Genomic DNA, 20,067 nt, shown 5'->3' on the forward strand with positions numbered 1-20,067 from the left:
TCCTCTGTTCTTTTACAGAACAGATTTAAAAAGGTAATCCCAGAATCTGACCAGCACCTGAAAAATGTAGGAGAAATTCTGCAGAATGATAAATGGTTACCTAGTACTGGACTGCACACCAGAGGGAGAGAGAGGCAGAAGGAGGCGTTCATCCATGACCTGCCTGCATTGCCAGGCTCCACCCACCCAGCCCACAGGCTCAGCTCACAAGATAAAATAATTCTGAATGTTCTTCAGCCAGGTTATCTAATTCAAAATGCATGAGCTAATTATCAGATTTGTACATAGCCTTGCATCAGTCAAGCTATTGCCAAGCCATCTGATGGGCAGAAGCCTTTGTGAACAGTCTGTGAACAGAAAGCACTTTCCTTCTTGCAGCATGATATACCTGATCAAGTATAGGCAATTTCTAGTAAGTCTAAAATCTTGACACTACAAATCACCTTTTCATGAGGTGTAGAAGTCAGTGACTTGGTGACATTCTTCCTAGCAGTGGTATATGTCAAAGATATAAGAGCATTTGTGGTTTAAGTTTGTAAGATGCAATTAACAGATGCCAAGAAAACAGAACTTGGGATTTGTTTTGTTTTTTTAAATTGGGTGAAACACTACAAAATTGAATTTTCATTTTCCAGAGGCTAAGATTATTATAACCTTTAATAATGGACAGCGTTTGAGCACTAAATAAATCTTAGGCTAAACAACAGTTTCTCCTCCCCTATGAAACCATGCTCATTAAGATGGCCAGGTTCTAACTCCTGGTAGAACACATTCTATTTAGCATCTTTGTCAGTGTTCTGGCTTAGACAACAAATTACCCTTCTGGGTTTTCCCTCTGAACTGTACTTGTACGGGAGCACCTGGGTGGCTGAGTCGGTTAAGCATCTCAGTTTTGGCTCAGGTCATGATCTCAGCATCATGAGATTGAGCCCTGCCTCAGGCCCTGTGTTGGGCCTGGAGCCTGTTTAAGAGTCTCCCTCCCTCATTCCCTACCCACCCTCTAAAACAAAACAACCCCACAACTATACTCTTATCTGATTGTTGGAAGTCTTGTTCCTGAAATTTAAGGTACTTGTTCAGTTTATGTATTTGAACTACAATAAGTCAAATCTTTATATTAAGATTTTTTTTTAAGATTTTATTTATTTATTTGACAGAGCTCACAAGTAGGCAGAGAGGGAGGCAGAGAGAGGGGGAAGCAGGCTCCCCGCTGAGCAGAGAACCCCATGCGGGGCTCGATCCCAGGACCCTGGGATCATGACCTGGGCCGAAGGTAGAGGCTTAACCCACTAAGCTATCCAGGTGCCCCTATATTAAGATTTTTTAAATATCAAAGCTTTCGAGCATAAGGGTAATAAGTAGCTAGGGCTATCATCTAGCATCCTGAGTATCCCTGCGTCATTACCTCCTTTGAAGTGTACCATCAGGTTGAAAATTTCTAAACTCAGCACAGGCCTTGCTATGGGTGGGCCTATAGAGGCCGTTCTCCTATTTGAGAAAAGCAGCATATTCTCTGGTGTTTATATTATGGGAGTCACACAAGCAGACACTCAGGAGAGGCTGAGGCCCACACTTACCTAAATGTTCTTGTACAGAAGAAAAATGCTAGTCAAACAACAGAGGGAAACAGCTTACATCTACTGTGGAAAAAAACTGGGATTATGTAGAGTAATTCTGTCCAAGCAGAATCAAAAACAAACTGTCACTTTGTGCCAAACTCGAAATCACCACAGCCTATTTCCTTCCTTCAGGCAGGCATTTGAGCAATTCTGTCAGGATTAAATTGCTATTTTTGTTTACAAGGAAGAGGAAATTGCTTTTTATCTATTCTGGGTTGCATTAGGAAAATTTCTGTGTTGTTTCCCGACTATGTGTCTCATGGATTTAATATATTCATACTTACCATATTTTGGCAACATTACAGAAGAATATTTCCCTTTAAAATAAACAAAACAATTTGAAAATTTTTTTTTATAAGTATTCTAAAAGGTCACTGGTTTTGTCTTCTAAATCTTAATCGACTTGGCTTTTCTATCACAGGAAGAAATGTATTTAGCTTTTACGAATAATTTGTTAGAAAATGTTATTTTGCCTGCATACAGTTTTAAGTGAGGTTTTGTTCTCTTGGTTCAGTATTTTCTAAAGGTCAGCAATTTAAACAAAACCTTAAAGCTTGCACTGAGAAGTATTTATGTAATTTCCAATATTTATTTTTCATGCAGTACACCTGATTTCTACTTTAAACCAGATGTATTTACCAGAAATTACCCTTCTCTCAAAACAAGGCAAAGTGTGTCTGCATGAAGGCACGCTTTCTGGGAATCATAAATTTGGTCCACCACACAATCAAAAATATCCACTATATATTCACACTTTCATTTTTTAAATAAGAATTTTAATATCTATAGTGTTGAGAACCATGTTTAATGCTTAGAGGAGACAAATTCAAGGTAATAAAAATATTAAACAGAAGACAACATATCTCTCAAGTATCAGTGCTTGACTGGGAAAAAAAAAAAAAGATTTAAGCATGAAGACAATTTATTTTGGGCTCCTAAAGTCAGAAGTAAGATTGGACTTATATTCAACCTAACCACAGATTTTAGTTTACTCAGTGCAGTAGTTTTCTAACAAAAACCCCACTGCAGTATTATACTACTTTTCTGTGTTCTACATCATTTCCCCCCGTAGCTATTGAAAGTTCCAATCTCTGTTTCAAACACAACCCACATGACAGACTCTCAGTTAATGGCTTTGCTTCTTTGGAAGAGTACTAGGGTGGCATTCACTCATTGTAGCAGATAGCAGAAGGGAAAAGTAAGACCCCTATCAGACCCAAAGTTGAAATTTTGACAATACTAAAGAACAAAGACAATACTAAAGAACAAAGACCCAGTTTTTGAAAATAAGCCATTGGTCTAGAGATGCTGCCACCATTTTGGGTTGGGAGGCTGACTGATGGTGTTCGGTTTCCTTGCCTCTACTGGGTTTCCCTTCTGTTAGACAAGGAGCTGTGTCATCTGCCAGACCAGGTGCCTTTGACTCCTCATTCCTCTCTAGTCAGTTCCCTGTGACCTGGACAAAAATACCCAGTTCGCAGTGATAAACCACCTGTTTCTGATGGGTGGAGGTTACACAAGCAAAATACTTCCTTCCAAAGCACTCTATGGTTGAGATAAAATTTCATTTGTTTTCAGCATTTCTCAACAAGCATACTTCTTGGGGTAATAGGATGTATTTAATGAGTAAAAAGAACTGCTTAGACTACAACTTACTATCTCAGGATTTCATGTGAGTATCGGGCAGTTCTCAAGAAACTGACGTGAACGGAGGAAGGATTTTAAAGCTGTCCGTGACGCCTGACTGGGGGACCCGAGAAAGTGAAGGTACCATCCCACTCTGGTTCTGCCTCAGGAGCGCAGAGGGGAATGAGGAGAAGAAGGCGGCTCTCCACGGAGCGGTGCAACAGGAGTCCCTACAGGAGAACCACACAGCCTTGATGGTAGCTGAGGAACAGGACAAGCTTACAGACATGAACATGAGCTGGAGAGGACATTGACTCCCTGTTCGGGTTGTATAATGGTGACCTACACCTAGATCTAGATTTGTTAGGAAGATCTCTGTCCATAGATTGTCACTATTAAAAAAAACAAAAACAACTGCAAGCCTGATTAGGCAGAAACAAAGGAACTATAAACATACTGTGTTTTCCTGGGTGTGCCCATATCAGGAAAACATTTTCTCTTTGGCTCAATGAGCAGCATTTTACTCAAAGTTAGGGACAATAGTACTCAGTTCCTGTGCTGTTAGGATGGGGATTTCTGTGCATACATGGAATCTGAAAGAGAGAAATATAATCCCACATACCAAGGGACAAGAAGTATAGAAGAGAAATCCAAAATTCAACCTACCTAAGCCACTTCTACAACTTTGTATATTCCATAGAGCAGAGCAAAATCCTCGGGGCTCCACAAAGCTGGGAAACAAGTGGGGTCTAGCTCAAGTTACTGAATTATTTTACCTTGAAAGAATCACTGCAAAGCACTGGGAAACTTTTGAGGGTCTTTAATGACAGGACACAATTAGAAGTGAAATACTTTCAAAAGAAATAGCCTTACTTCTTTATAAAATGTAGACCGATAAGCTCAAATTTAGAAAGGTACTCTTGGATAATCGGGTGTGATTAAGGATAGAAGTTTCAGATAGTTTTTTGATGAATGTTTTTCCATTAATCTTTAAAATCAGTAGGATTAATCAATCATAATGTTACAGTATTTTGGCTGAAAATACAGAAACAATGACCATTGATTTGAATGTTTCTCATTTGAGTTTATTAACAAATGTTCCCAGTGCTATTAGCCAATTCCTCATTATTTTAAGTACACACCAACTCTGCAAAATCTTTTAAGATATACTGGATATCAAGTGACATCATGAAAATCTTTTTCTCCTCCCAATCTATTTGATAAGTTTTCATCTAGTTAAAAGGTCAGCATTTTGAGAAGTAGGAATTTGAGAGGGGATGTGTGCATCTCAGCCACAGTTCTTACAGAAAGATACTCTTTTCTGGGCCCAGCCAGTGTGCACCACATGAACGGCCACTGGCGTTCACAAGGGATTTGCTTTTCTTCTTCCTTTTGACTTATATTATTTCATACATCTTGAATTTTAGGGTTTAGGCTCGACGCATCATATAGTTGCTTAGCGTGGCTCACCTAATCTGAGCTTTTGAACCTCAGATGACCCTGGTCTGAGGTTATGAATTTGTAATGAAACCTACAACTAAGCAAGTGTCCCCTGGTTTCAGTCTCACTGCTGAAGTCATCATAACTTCAGAGCACGGGAAGCACGGGTCTGGCACATTTCAGAAATTCAACTGTTTTTTGAAAGGCAAGTCCGTCATGTGCACGATAACGGATATGTTGGCCGTAGCTCTTCTAGAGCTGCAAAGCCAGGAATCCCTTCTTGTGCTGCTCCCCAGGTCCTAATTTTCCTTCTGCACCTTCGTCCTTAGTTTAGCAAGTTCTTCTTCTAAACTTTTAATGTGTTCCTTCAGGGTGGCCTTGTCTTGCTGGGCCTTCTGACTGGCTTGGCTTCGTGCTTCCTCAATCTTCCTTTCATACCACTTTTCCATCTGGGTAGAAACGGCCTCAAAAAAATACTGGGTGATCTCCAGAGCTTGGGAGGTATCTCGAATGTGAGGGGCAGTCTGCTCGCTGCCTGCTGCTGGTGGCGGCAGCCCACAGGGGTTGCTGGGTGCTGGGTGCTGGGTCCGATGCCTTGTCTGCCCACTTCTCCCAGACTTCTTGGTTTGGGTGCCTCTGTCAACACAGGGCCCAGCCTGCTGATCATATCTGGCTGCCTCTTTCAAGGGTAGCAAGGCTGTCTGGACCTTGACATTCCGCAGTCGAGAGCCTGTACAGTCTGAGGAAGACAGCTCCTGCTGTAGTCGGTGGGTAGCAGTGGAGTTGAAGGCCTTTTCCTTGGGCCTCACCACCTGAGGAGAACTGTCAGAAGCTGCTACTGGACCTGCAGTGACCACTGACTGATCCACACCTAGTTTTGGAAGGAAAACAAAAACACATTCACACAGTCCCGTAGCTCTGGGTTGGCATTTCAGAGTCCTGATAATCCTGTAAACCGTCAGCCTTCCCAATGGCCCACCACCATGTGCAGTTTTTCCTCTGCCTTCCCCGCTTTCACTTCCCCTTGATGATCATTTTGGCTTGGTAGGGCTTAACTACACCGGTGGCATCTAAGACAAAAAAGTTCTGGCCTTTCCTTTAGCCAGTTAGAAAGCTTAGAAGGTTCTGGGTATCATTTTGTGATTGCTAAGGATGTTCAAGGATCTCCAAAACAGAACTGGGTATGGACTGATGAGACTGAATCTGTCCATTCCCTAATTTCTGGGCCTTTTCTGCACCCCCAATTATTAGCTCCTTGACTCAAGCCCCAGTCTGGTGAGGTGGTCATATTCTCTATACCCAGAGCTCCAGCCAAGTTCCATAAAGAGACCTGGCATGATAAATTTGCCCAGGTTTCCCCCAATGTTATGGGCACAAAGAAGATAAAAACTACAGTTCCAGAAATGGTCTATTATCTTAATATGCTTGACATATCAGAATTCCTCACAGAGGCCTAATTACAAAGGCTCTAAGTGTCCTCAAAATTATCACTGAGTAAAAGCACTGTGGCTAACGAGAAGATACCTTGCTTGAAAGATGTCTCCATCTAGCACCTTGGGGCAGCCTCAATATAGGAACTACTGCTCACAGAGGCTTTACATAGTTGAACAAAGGTCAAAGGCTGGTCAGGGAGAAGAAAGAAAGTAGCCCAAGGGCCAGGGCAAGAGCCCTGCCGAGGAGACATGTTCATTTCTTACTCTTCATCTTTGGGACCTACTCGGACACCATCAACACTGTACCTGAAACACTGTCATCACCAGTCAACAATTCTTTTACTCCTTCATTCATATATGTCTGATACTTAAATAGGAGTACTTTCCTACTGTATAGCAACTAGATGTACAGCGATAAGCAATACATGTCCTTAGCTCTATAGAATTTATAATCTGGTGTTTTCCACAGCCCTATCCTAGGGGCTGCCTTTGGATACAGCAAAGAACAATCTCTGGGGGTTTCACCACCTTTGGGTGGAATGGCGCTCTCTGCACACGCGTTACCTGTAGAGGACTCGCAAGTAGATGGTGTGGATTTGGTCCTAGAGGTCCTAGAATCTCCAGAAAGCTTCAGCTCCAGATTCTGAATCTTTAGCATGCACCAGGTTTTTAATTCATCCACCAGTGATGTCTAAGAAAAAAAAACACACACACAAACCCACACAAATGATCAGGTGAGTTGCACATGTGGTTTATGAAGGAAAGCATCAAGAGTGGACTCTTCAGTTATGATAGTTCAGTGCATCATCTTGACCTGCCTAAAAGCTGTGGATTACCTCCATCCCCGCCCACAAGCCACACAGCCTTCTCTGCTGCCCTCTGCAGACCAAGCTTCACCCAGCACCAAACCTGACAGTTTTTATAATCTGAATGGTTTAGGGCAAGAGACACCTTTAACACCCAAAGCTTCCCAAATCCTAATCAAGAGTATCTGGCTGCTTAGGAGCATGAACTCACACACACTCAACAAGGACTCGGTTTATGTCGTCTTAGGGAGACGAACTCCCCAAGGGCAGGAACCAAGCCTCGCTCAGCAACAGAGCAATGCCCAGCAGACGCACGGTACACAGAAGTGATTCAAAGCAGAGACCACAGCTTCCCCAGCATATTCTGTGAACCGTTTAGTTTCCACCTATTGCCAGAATATTTGGCAACAAAAGGACTGAACTACATGTTCTTTTCTATTCATTATATAAATGAATAAAAGGACATTGTAAAGAGGACATGTTACACATTACAAATGCTTTTATGGGCTCCAGGCCTCTGGGTTTTCAGTGATGGTCTTAGCTCAGTGGAGAGGAGTGGTAAATGCCCAGCTAAGGACAGATCCTGGTTTTCACCTGTCGTTTCTCTCCCTCATGCTTCTCGGCGTCGGAGTGCTGCTGCAGGCGGTTCAGGCACTCGGTTCTCTCGGCTGAGAGCCGCTCCACCATCAGCTTGTCCAAAACACGCATCTAGGATTCAATGGGCAGACAGCATAGGACTGAGAAGATCTAAGGATGGGTCCCGGTCTCTTGACTCCTGAGACGGGGCTCTGGGGGACCGAGCAGGAGCCAGAGAGAATAGAAGCAAACCTCAACTTCTCTTTTACCCTAGTTTCATCTAGTCTCCATCAGACTCCAGGTTTTCACCATCCCTGAGCCTGTTTCTGTATAGTCAAGGCTTCTTTTTCTCATTTGTTAAAGTCCTAAGGGACTGAAGAGACTGAACACACAGTAAATTTAAACTTAATTCAACAGACCTTGAATTTTTATAGGTTTCAGAACATTATTTCCAAGACTATTATTGAAAGGAAAAACTATTTCTAAATAGTCTGCAGCTGTACCCTTCCAATTAGTTCTTAACACCCCACCCGAAGCGTCAGTGGCTGCCTATGAGGTGGCGAAAGAAGCTGAACGCTCAGCGCTTTTACCCAGTGTCCAATGAACAAACGCCCTGGGGCTTCTCTGAGAGGAACCAAAGCAAGTGTGAAGAAGGATGGGGAAGGAGCTTAAAGGGCTTGCGTCAGAGAACAAATGATTGTCCCCTTTCAGTCGTACCGTCCTGGTCCCCCCAACATCATGACATTTCCCTGCAGGGCCCTAACACCCAGGGGAGCCAAACTTCCACTGCCCAGACAAGGCCCGAACAAGGGAGAGGAAACTTGGCAGGGGCCAGCCCACAGGGGCTCGCTGCTGGGCTCGTCTCCTGTCAGGGACACACAGGAAGCTCAAAAAACTAAAAGAGCAGCAGGTCTGGAGATGTGGTGAGCACCTTCCGTTTGGTTCCTTCAGCCCTCCTGTCTTCCTGTGAGCCACTCTCTGGTCTCCTCAGATTGACCGACTCGCCTCCCTCCTTATCCCGGTCACCGAGTTGCTCTAACTTAGCCCCAGGGCACGGCTGACTGATGCCTGCGTGAGCTACGGACTCAGGCCACTGCAGAGTCCTTTACCTGTGATCAGGAATTAGGACAAAGAGTCTACACCCCCGTCTATCACCCTCCTTGAAATAAAGTGAGGTCCTTGAGAAGATCCAGCATTTATCGAATACACTCCTCTCCAGGCTTAGGCTGGCTGAAGGGGGTTTTATTTATAAGACAATCTTAACTAATATATTATGGCACTAGGAGAAGACTTCTTGAAGGGGATTTCCATGAAGTACAAATAGCAGATGAACCTAAAATGCTCTACCTCACCAACAAACAAGGAAACCAGAATTAAACAATATTCTTAATTAGTTCAGCAAAAGCTTCAAATATGGTAATATTAATGATTGCAAAAGTTCAAGACGGAGACTCAATTTATATACTTACCTGGCCTGTTGGATATAAATTCACACAACTTTTCTGTTAAGTAGATTACTAATATTTGTCAAGAGCCTTAAACATATTCTTTTTTTTTTTTTTTAAGATTTTATTTATTTGACAGACAGAGATACAGCAAGAGAGGGAACACAAGTAGAGGAGTGGGAGAGGAATAAGCAGGCTTCCCACCGAGCAAGGAGCCTGATGTTGGGCTCAATCCTAGGACCCCAGGATCATGACCTGAGCCAAAGGCAGACGCTTAACGACTGAGCCGCCCAGGCACCTCAAACATATTCTTAACTCTGGACCCAATTATCCTAAATCTGAGCAAATAACTTGAAAAGCAAACATTTACCCACATAAATGTTCATCACAGCATTATTTATAACAGTGAAAAACTATAAGCAATTTCAAAATCTAATAAAAAATATGCTGGAATATTATGAAGCAAAGGACATGGTAAACTGCTCAGGATATCAAATCAGGTGAAAAAAGCTGGTAGTAAGTCCACAACTTGAGCCAATGCAGACCTAGTATTAAGGTAACCTAAGGTGTAACTTAGGGAGGTGTGTGGTGTTTGGGTGAAAGTGGTGATGGGGATTAAGGAATGAACTTCCTGGGACGAGCCCTGGATGATGTAAGGAATTACTGAATCACCACACTGCACACCTGAAACAGAGCACTATTAACTATACTGGATGTGGGAAACAAACATGTAATAGACAAAACCAAATTACATGTTCTGCTCCATACACGGAAGTGTACATTGCCATTAATTAGCACACCAAAACCCAACACAACTAGGACATTACCAAATTTAAACATAAGCTTAAAGATGGCCCAAGATGGTGAGGCAGTAAGACCCTGTCGTCTCCTCCACAGACACACCAAATCTACACCTATTTATAGAGCAATTCCTCCCGAAGACCTGGGGGATGACAGAGCAGTTTCTGCACCACAGGAGATAGACCATACAGAGAACAGCAAAGGAGACAGAGACACGGTAACAGAGGGAACCCCCTGCCCCAACACTGAACTGTAGTGGAGACAGTACTGAGGGAAGGTGAGAAGATCTGTCTGCCCTGGTGCACAGAAAAAAAGCCAGGATTTAAAAGGGCAGCGAGAATACAAAGGAACCAGAACCTGCCAAACATCAGGGCAGCCACTGGAAGACTCGCCGGGTCAGAGGGCTGGCAAGCACCAGAGTCTGTGTTCCTCCTCCACCTTGATATCACAGAAGGGAGCAGGGCCTGGGAACCGACGCCATCCTGCCACCTCGATGAGCCCTGCCCTAACCCTCAGCAGCCCGATCTGTCCCACCACGGCAGCCGCCAGCATGGTGCAGTGCTCACGACAGCTCCAGCCAAGGTGACACAGGTGGCCAAGGTGACACAGGCTCCAAGTACCTTGAACACTCCACCTCCAACTGACTTGCCAGGGCACACTAAACACAGTGTGTCCTGAGTCTCCCGGCCTGAGTCCCCCTTGGCTCCAGAGGCTTAAAGGCACACACAGATGATGTGGTAGGGTGCATCCGTGAAGAGCACCCTGGAACACATCACCTCGTACCCGCTTTGGCTTCCGCTCACCTGCCGTGGGGTCTCTGGCACAGAGGGCCCCGGGACTGCCCCAATCTGCACTCACATTAGTTTATGCCATTCCACTAAGACAGCCCCAATGCAAAGATCCTGGGGACCCCCCACCCGCCCACACCAGCCACAGTTGTGCCAGCCAGCCGAAGTCCCCAAGCACACACACTCTATCTACATAGGGAATGACCACACATAAGAGCATTCCTTCAAGTTTAAGAGAAGTAGCTGTTCTGCCTCATTCATAGAAACAAAAGCAGAAAGTCAAGCAAATGGGGAGACAGAGGAATAGGCTTCAAACAAAAGAACGAGACAAAAAAGCAAGGAAAAGAACTAAACAAAAGAGAGGTAACTAATCCTAGTGATAAGGTTCAATGTAATGGTCTTAAAGACCATTAAAGACGTTCACCAGTTGCACAGAAGGGGATGAACTCAGAACTCCAATAAAGAGCCAAAAAACATAAAAAGAAGTAATCAGAGATAAAGAATATAGTAACTAGAAGGAAAAATATAATAGAAGGAACCAACAGACCAGGGGATGAAGAAGAATGGATCTGGAATCTGGGAGAGGAGGCAATGGAAAGCACCCAGACTGAACAAGAAGAAAAACGAATTTCGAGATAGCTAGAAACTTCCCTGAGCTGGGGAAGGGAAACTCCAGGTTCAAGAAGCACAGAGAGTTCTAAACAAAAGTAAGCCAAAGGAGATACACACCATGACACATAATTAAAATATCAAAGAATAAAAATAAAGAGAATTTCAAATCAGCCAAAAAAAGTAGTAACATTCAAGGAAATGCCCATAAGGCTATCGGCGGATTTTTCAGAAACTCTGAGGCCATAGGAAGTGACAGGATATATTCAAAGTCCTGAAACAAAAAAACCTACAACTGACAATATTCGGCCCAGCAGAATATTTATTCTTCAGAATCCAAAGAGAGATAAAGACTTTCCCAAACAAAAGTTAAAAGACTTCATCACCATTAAAACAGCCTTACAAGAAAATGTTTTAAAGATTTCATTTATTTGAGAGAGTGAGTGAGCAAAAAAGCACATGTGAGCAGGAGCCGAGGGAAGGGCGGAGGGAGAGGGAGAAGCAGACTCCCCACTGAGCAGGGAGCCAGACATGGGGCTCCATCCCAGGACTCGGGGATCATGACTGGAGTTGAAGACAGACGCTTAACTAGGTGCCCCAATCTTACAAGACCTTCTAAAGAGATTTTTTTTTAAGTAGTAAAAAGGCAATAATTAGAAAATTATGACAAAAAATTGGTAAGTAAAAGTAGTAAAGTAGTAAAGCAATCACTTATAAAACTAGTATGAAGGTTAAGGGACAAAAGAAGTGAAAGTGTATCTTTAAAGTTAGTTAGGGAAACTCAAAAGAAAAATAAACAAAATAACATATAAAACCCATGGGGGGTGGTCAGTAAAAATGAAGTTCTTTTTGAATGTATTCAAACAAGTGACTTTTTTTTTTTTTTTTTTTTTTGAAAGAGAGCAGGCATGTGCACATGAGCAGAGGGTGGCAGTGGGGAGAGGCGGGGCGGAAGGAGAGGGAGAGAGAGAAGCTCAACTATGCTCCGTGCCTGGCGCAGAGCCTAATGTGGGACTTGATCTCATAACTCTGAGATCATGACCCGAGCCAAAAATCAAGAGAGTTGGTCGCTTAACCGACTGAGCCACCCAGGCTCCCAAAGTGACCATCAATTTAACATAGACTTCTATATACCTAGGATATTATATAGGAATCTCATGGTAAACACAAACCCCAAACCTAGGATACACACACACACACACACACACACACAAGAAAGTGAAGCAGAATATTTTTTTTTAAGATTGTATTTATTTATTTGATAGAGAGAGATCAGGCAGAGAGGCAGGCAGAGAGAGAGAGAGGAGGAAACAGGCTCCCTGCTGAGCAGAGAGCCCGATGCGGGTCTCGATCCCAGGACCCTGAGTTCATGACCTGAGCCGAAGGCAGCGGCTTAACCCACTGAGCCACCCAGGCGCCCAGAGAAGCAGAATATTAAAGAAATTCACCAATCAAGGAAAAAGAGCAAGAGAGGAACAGAGAAGAACTATGAAACAACAAGAAAACAGTAAAATGGCAATAGGTACATACCTGTCAATAATTAAATGTAAATGGTCTAAATGATCCAGTTCAAAGATAAGGGGTGACTGAATGGATTAAAAAAATAAGACCCATCTATTTGCTGCCAAAAGATACTTACTTCAGACTTAAAGGCACACACAGACTAAGAGTGAAGGGATAGAAGATACTCCGTGCAAACAGAAGGGGAGTGGGGAGAAGGCAGCCAGGGTAGCAATGCTCATATCATAAGAAACAGACTTTAAAACAAAGACTGGGGCACCTGGGTGGCTCAGTTGGTTAAGCAACTGCCTTTGGCTCAGGTCATGATTCTGGAGTCTCAGGATCAGGTCCCACATCAGACTCCAAGCTCCAAGGGGAGTCTGCTTCTCCCTCTGACCTTCTCCCCTTTCATGCTCTCTCTCACTGTCTCTCTCTCAAATAAATACATAAAATCTTAGAACAAAAATCAAAAAGCAAAGATTGAACAAGAGAAAAAGAAAGGCTTTACATAATGTTAAAGAGATCAATCCAACAAGAGAATTCTAATGATTATAAATACATACGCACCCAACATCAAAGCACCTAAATACATAAAGCAAATATTAGGAGACAAATATTAGGAGACATAAAGGGAGAAATTGATAGTAATACACAAAAAACCAACAATAAAGGAGACTTTAACTTCCCACTTACATCAGTGGATAAGTCATTCAGATAGAAAATAAAGAAGCTATCTTTTTTCTTTTTTTAAAGATTCTATTTATTTGATAGAGAGTGTGCAAGAGAGAGCACACACATGCGCACAAGCAGGGGGAGTGGCAGGCAGAGAGAGAAGCAGGCTCCCAGCTGAGGAGGGAGCCTGATTCAGGACTTGATCCCAGGACCCTGGGATCATGACGTCGGCTGAAGGCAGAGGCTCAACAAACTGAGCCACCCAGGTGCCCAGGAAATTGTCTTTGAACCACACATTAGACCATTTGGACTGAACAGATATTTATAGAACATTTTATCCAAAAACAACAAAATACACATTCAAGTGCACATGGAACATTCTTCAGGATAGATCATGTGTTAAAATAAATCTCAATAAATGTAAAATGACTAAAATCATATGAAGCACCTTTTCTGACCATAAAGTATGAAACTACAAATCAACTGCAAGAAAAATATGGAAAAGCCAAAAGCACATGGTTTAAACAACATGCTACTAAATAACCAATGGGTCAACAAAGAAATCAAACTAAAAAAACTAAAAAAAAACTAAACAACAACAAAAAATTTATATATATATATATATATGGAGACAAATGAAAATAAAAACGATCAAAATCTTTGGGACACAGCAAAAGGAGTTCTCAGAGGGAAATTTAGGTAATATGGGCCTACCTCAAACAAACAAAATATCAAACAAAAAAAACGAATCTTACATCTAATGGAACTATAAGATGAAAAAGCCCAAAGTTGGGAAAAAAGAATAATCGCCAGAGAGAAATAAATGAATCAGAAACTAAATAAAAACAACAGAAAAGATCGATGAAATCAAGAGCTGCTTCTTTGAAAAGAAAATTAATAAACTTTAGTCAGAATCCTCAGGAAAATCGTGCCATTGCAGTGACATGGATGAACTCGAGGGTATTATGAGGAGTTAAATTAGTCAATCAGAGAAAGACAGTTATCATATGATCTCACTCGTATGTGGAATTTAAGGGACGAAACAGAGGACTGTGGGGGACAAGAAAGAAGAATAAAAGAAGATGAAACCAGAGAAGGAGACAAACCATAAGAGACTCAACCACAGGAAACAAACTGTGACTGGAGGGGAGCGGGGGTGGGGACTGGGGTAACTGGCTGAGGGACATTAAGGAGGGCACGTGAAGCAGTGAGCACTGGGTATTATGTAAGACTGATGAATCACAGACCAGTACCTCTGAAACCAAAAATATATGTTAATTAACTGAACATAAATTTTTAAAAAAGATTTTTAAAAATCTGAATAAATGGGCTTGAAAGAAACCAGAACTCTTCCTGACAGTCCAGCTGAAATGCTCAGGGCTGAGGCTGCGGAACAGAAGGATGCTGGAGGGCTCTTTCTGATTTCCATTTCCTGTCCGGGCAGCGGGACATGAAGAGTTCTGGCAACTCACTGACCTGGTGCTGGGTCTTGCCCTCCATGTGTCCCAGCTTTGTGTTCATTTTATCCTGCACCGACCCCAGCTCGGCTCTGATCTCCTCCACAGCTGCCTCCAGCTGGTTCTCCAGCTTGTTGATTAGGGGTTCACATCGACAACCATTGATCGGTGCCTGACAGGGGAACAGCAAAGAAATCAATCTGTTCATTCGTTCCTTCCACAAATTGGTTTTGAGTCCCCTTCCAGTGCCAGTCAGTATGCCAGGGGGAATACGGATTTTGGAGGAGGCAGATGGAGTCCTGGCATAACTCTGGGATGTCCAGTGGGCCAAGCCTTGAGACCAACAGGCATTAGGAATTTTCATAGAGTACCAATCTTTGCTGCTTTTATCTACTCTGGGGCCTCAAAATGATCAAGTCCCCTAAGGATGGTGCAGAAAGCCATGTGACTGCCCTTGTGTGCCTGGGGCTCAAGGAGGGGGCGCACCTGCAGTTTGGGTCAGGAGGACCACCTGGTTTATCTTCAGAGCTCATGCCTTAAGTCAACACTGAAAATGGGTATTCGTCCCCAAGAATAGCAATAAACGCACAGCCTTGCTTAAGGCCGAGGGTCCCAGGTCTGGACAGGGCTCGTCGTGTACCTGCATCACTTTCCCATCCTTGCCCCGGTACAGCGTGTAGAGCTGGTAGGCTCTGAACTCATGGGGAGGGGGCGGGGGGGAGCATCGGTGCCGGGGCCTCTTTCTAGGAGGATTATGAGCATGCGCACTCTTCTGGTGTCCAGGCTGCTGGTCTGCTGGTGGGGTGGGGTCAGAAAACGCAGACACCTGTGGGAGAGGAAGAGCCAATACCCCTGAGCACTGGGACATCTGCAGGACTGATGCCCAGTGCACCACGCCCATCTCACCCACCTCTGACAGAGAACCTGGCTTGCTTGGTCTCATGGCATTCCTCTCTAAGCACCCCATGTCAAAAGAAATCGACCAGCCCACTAACCTTGTGTTTGAAGTTGGCCAGATTTCATTTTTGTGCTCTGGCTCCCAACCAGCAAGCCAAGCAAAGCGGCGTTTTTAGCTACTGGGCATGACGCTATCCCAGGGCCCTCTGCCAACCCATCTCCCAGCCCTCCCCTGGCTGTTTTCACGGGCCTCCAGACCTTGGGCCTTGACTTTCTCTGCCGATTGTCCTTTGCTCTGGGCTCTGGGGAGGCAGACAGGAAATCTTCTCTGGCCTCTTCTTTTCTGGGTACAGCATGTTCGCTGCTGGGGGTGTCTCCTGCTGAGACACTTCCCTACAGAGGAAAGAAAAAAAGCCCAGAAACCAGTTCTAATTGCCCCCCTCTGCCTTTTTCTGTAATGGTGTAAAATTCTGGTTGCAAGACGGCATCCACTCAGGGACCCAGGGAACTCTGAGCCGATGACAAATCGGGAACACTGCCTGCTGGCCGACCCGGACCGTGTTCCATTTTCCCAGTCACTCGAGTATTTGACTTTGCCTTTATTAGGGGCCAAATCAGTCTTGGGTCTAATTCTATATTCTAGAGCTTCAGGAACCTACCACAAACACCTCAGCATTAGAGATTTTTTATTTATTATTATTTTTTTGCATTTCAACAACCACAGCAACAACAAAAATACCATTCATTCTCTGAACTTGGACCTCACAATTCATAACAGAGTATGAGAAACCTCTAAAACAACAACAACAAATCACATTTCCAGTCCTTATGGAACTCTTACCAATTAATATATACAATATACCTACAAGAACTTAATCAGAGTTACACCGCCTTAAACCTGGAAATGGATAAGATTTTAAAATAGAATAATGAGGACTTAGTATAAAATTTTATGGGCCAAAAGTTGTCTTTATATCCTAGCCTTTCTCGTTCTGGGAGATCGGCAAGGCACGGTGCATTCCATGGCTATGGTGTCTCGTCGTGCCGGCTGTCCCCGTACGAGGGCACCTGGCAGAGGGACCTGAAATCCAGCTCGGGCACTCTTTACCATATGTGCCCCGAGTGGGGCTGGGGTGCCCAGGGGGCGTCTTCTTCTCAAGTCTCACAGAGGAATGACATGGGCGACCATAGCCTCAGTCCACTCCCTAAGCAGAAAGGAAGGAAGCAACCTAGGCCAGCGGGTGTCAAACTGGAGTCCGCATCAGAATCACCCGCAGGGCTTGTTCCAACCCAGCTTGCCGGGCCCCTCCCAGAGCATCTGATCCAGGGCTTCTGCATTTTTAACAAGGTCCCAGATGATACAGTGGACACCACGCTTTGCCAGCCACTGCCCTATACGATTAAGGGCACAGTGTCCCAGGCGGAGCGGTCCACATGGTGGTGACAGAACCACAGATAGAGGGGGCTAGAAAGGACCAACAGGCAGGCGCACGATCTGAACCCTTGGAGGAGTGGAGGACAGGGAGTCGAAGAGAAAGCACGGACAGCGTTTGAAGAAGCAGTGGAAAGGAGAGACAGAGGGCGTGGCCGCTGCCCCAGGAGCCCAGAAGCCACGTGAGTCTCCCACCCTCTGGGAGGGAGTGAAGTTGGGGAGGCGCAGGAGGGCTACCCCCCACCTTGCTTTGTGCCACCTCATCTCTTGGCACAGACTGAGCTCTCCTCTCTTCCTTGAGCCTCTCTCTCTTTTTCCTCAGGCTTCGCCCACGACTGAAGCGCAAGACCTGAAGGAGGCAAGAGGCATCGTTACAAACCGCCGGTGCGCAGCATCAGCACGATGGACTCGTCCTTGGACCCGGTGCTCTGATCTAATGCAGCTTCCCGCCTGGTGAGAGACACCCGGCGTTCACGTCCACAAGTGCTTCCAGACTGTCTGCTAGGCTCCCGAGGTCCCGTGCCAGGCTCTCTAAGGACCCAGAGAGGAGGAGCCCCGATCCCTGATTTCCAGGAGCTTCAGGTCTAGGACAAGAACAATGGCCCCATATAGGCATATGCAGGCTGTGCACGGCTGAACTCCAGGGACCACCGCTCAGAGAGACTAGGACAGGCATGGCATCCCCCAGAGTGGTAGAACATGGCAGCCCCGGGCCAGGCACAGGCTCAATATCTTGGTACATGGGACCTGAACTAGCCCATCAGATTTTCTCTCTATCTAACTGTATTCAAGGCATGGGGAGTTTGAGTCAAACACTGAGGTGCGTCTGTGAACCACAGTACCCACCATGGGACAGGAATCTCCTCCTCAGAAGGAAGCATTTGGTCTGCCCCTTCGAGTATGGGAGTGGAATGGACACAGGCAGGTAGACATGGGGTCTGAGACCTTGATTTTGGAACCCAGCAGCAGCTGGTTGTAAAATCTTTGGGCAAGTTCTTTGCCCTCTCTGCATTCCCCAGTGTAAATATGGGGAGTTAATAGAATTAACCAAGACAAGCAGCTGGCTGGGATACGCTGGACCATCAGTCACTGTTAGGTGCCTTCTTCCTGCCCCCGTCCCTAGAGTACCTTGATTGACAGAGGAAGTTTAACAAGGGTACAGATCTTTGAGCTGGCAGAAACCTTCAGTCTCTGGCTCAGCTCCATACCCTTCCCCCAGCCCCTTGCTCCCAGTTCAAGAAGCACCCACCCCACTTTGACTAAGGGGTCTAGGAAGTCCAAACACTTTTTCAAGGTCCCAAAATTTTTCGGCAAAGAAACAGTTGGTCTTCATATGTAAATAGTTCAGCATAGTTTTCAGCTCAATGTTCAACTTCGTGTTCATTAAATTCAAGTGACACTATTACGAGACAAAAAGAACCTCTACGGGCAGCAGGAGACCCCTAAATGAAGAATTCTGGACATCTGCTTGTGGCTGAACCAGATTTTTAAATTGTATTTTCATCCCTGAAGTCAACAGCTCTGAAAGTGACCTGGAATCCTGGGTCCACGAGGTTAAAATTACCTTCATGATATTACCACAATGTCGGCCGCCTTCTCTCTCACACTGAGTGTACAGCGGTGTTTACCAGAAGCTGCACACGATACGCCAATGGATCACAAGTGGAAGTAAAGGAGGGCCCTCCCATCTTTTTAGGAAAACAGTATGGAGATTTGCAGAAATGAAAAATACTGCTATACTGCTACTTACTCTTCTCACACAACTTGTTTTGATAAAGTTATTTTTCAGAAAATCAACTTCCTTTTGTGGTAACAGAGTTAAAAATGTTTATTATTTAAAAACACGTTGCAAGTTGAATTTCAATTACGGTAACTATTAACAGATATAAACACAGCTCTTTATGGGCCTCTAGAACGTTATGTGTCCCTAGACCAAAAAGGTCTGAGAGCCACTGTCCTAAGCCCTTTCTTAGCTAAATTCAGACTCACTAGGCAGTCTAGTCTGATGCGAAGTGACTAGCGCCCAACACTCATTCAGCTTATGGTCTGCCAGAACAGAATACAGCCCAGCATTCACCCAAAATTCACTTTCAGAAGCATTTGTGAACCGTTATCAATCTAAACTGAGAAGGGATACTCACAGGTCACCCAAATCACCAGAATAATTCCCTCCATACAGCATGTTATTAGCCAGTGAAAATAACTTTGCATGGCTTACAGCCTTTCTCAGCGAGCCATATCGTCTACCAAATGGAATGTCATCAATCTTTTCCAGTTCAAAAAAATCAGGGTATACGGATCCTTACAGAGTAACCTCGAAGGACTGCCATTGAAATCCATGGTCAACTAAGGTACCAAGGCAAGGAATTTCCTGTTTCACACAGAGGAAGGCTAGTTCTATCACCTCAGAACAGAAGAACAGCCTGTGTATAATTTTGTGCATATGTGAAAGTTCCTTCTTCGTATTGAGAATAGAGTTTAGCATATATAATCACATAAAAAACTTCCATAAAATGTCATCCTGTTTGCTATTCAAGTGGGTGTGGAAAAACCGAAGATTTTTTTGTTTGCTTTTAAGGGAAACACTAAAGGAAAATTACATAGGAAAAAGGCCCACGGTAAAGTTTTTTCTCTGTGAACTCAGATCCCTGAGATCTGGAAGACAAAAGGCAGGTAGAGTTAGAGGCATGTAAGTCTGTGTGCCTTGGGGATACTCCACACCACAAAGTTTGATGATCATCATACAGCTAAGAACAGAGGTGTCCGAACTGTCAAATGCTGAGATGCCATGTAACAGAGATGGATTCTGACCATCCCTTACTTTCTGATCTGTAAGAGACCAATATTTCTCGATCAGGATTCATGGATGTGATTCCATTGATGATTCATTTGCAATAGTTGGAAAGAGGTGGAAACTTTTTCCAAAGCACCACCTGACTTGTTCCTGTCAGGGGCTCCAGAGACTT

General features: G+C 44.3%; 1 protein-coding gene across 12 annotated transcripts in view; it reads right to left on the reverse strand.

Moving 5' to 3' along the window:
- Window positions 1-4,050: 4,050 nt before the first annotated feature.
- Window positions 4,051-20,067, reverse strand: part of ANKRD6 (ankyrin repeat domain 6) — a 188,146-nt gene continuing 172,129 nt past the window's right edge. For 10 of the 12 annotated variants that reach the window (XM_059177089.1, XM_059177090.1, XM_059177091.1 and 7 more), the window contains 7 exons: window positions 17,346-17,450; window positions 15,928-16,062; window positions 15,413-15,598; window positions 14,792-14,944; window positions 7,519-7,632; window positions 6,683-6,809; window positions 4,051-5,556 (listed from right to left, as the gene is read on the reverse strand). In XM_059177089.1, the coding sequence (XP_059033072.1) occupies window positions 4,985-5,556; window positions 6,683-6,809; window positions 7,519-7,632; window positions 14,792-14,944; window positions 15,413-15,598; window positions 15,928-16,062; window positions 17,346-17,450 (1,392 nt within the window). In that variant the 3' untranslated portion in view covers window positions 4,051-4,984. The remainder of the gene's footprint in view (window positions 5,557-6,682; window positions 6,810-7,518; window positions 7,633-14,791; window positions 14,945-15,412; window positions 15,599-15,927; window positions 16,063-17,345; window positions 17,451-20,067) is intronic. The other 2 variants (XM_059177098.1, XM_059177097.1) reach the window with 1 other exon arrangement.

The sequence above is a fragment of the Mustela lutreola genome, chromosome 6 (genome assembly GCF_030435805.1).
Source record: "Mustela lutreola isolate mMusLut2 chromosome 6, mMusLut2.pri, whole genome shotgun sequence".
Lineage (NCBI taxonomy): Eukaryota > Metazoa > Chordata > Mammalia > Carnivora > Mustelidae > Mustela > Mustela lutreola.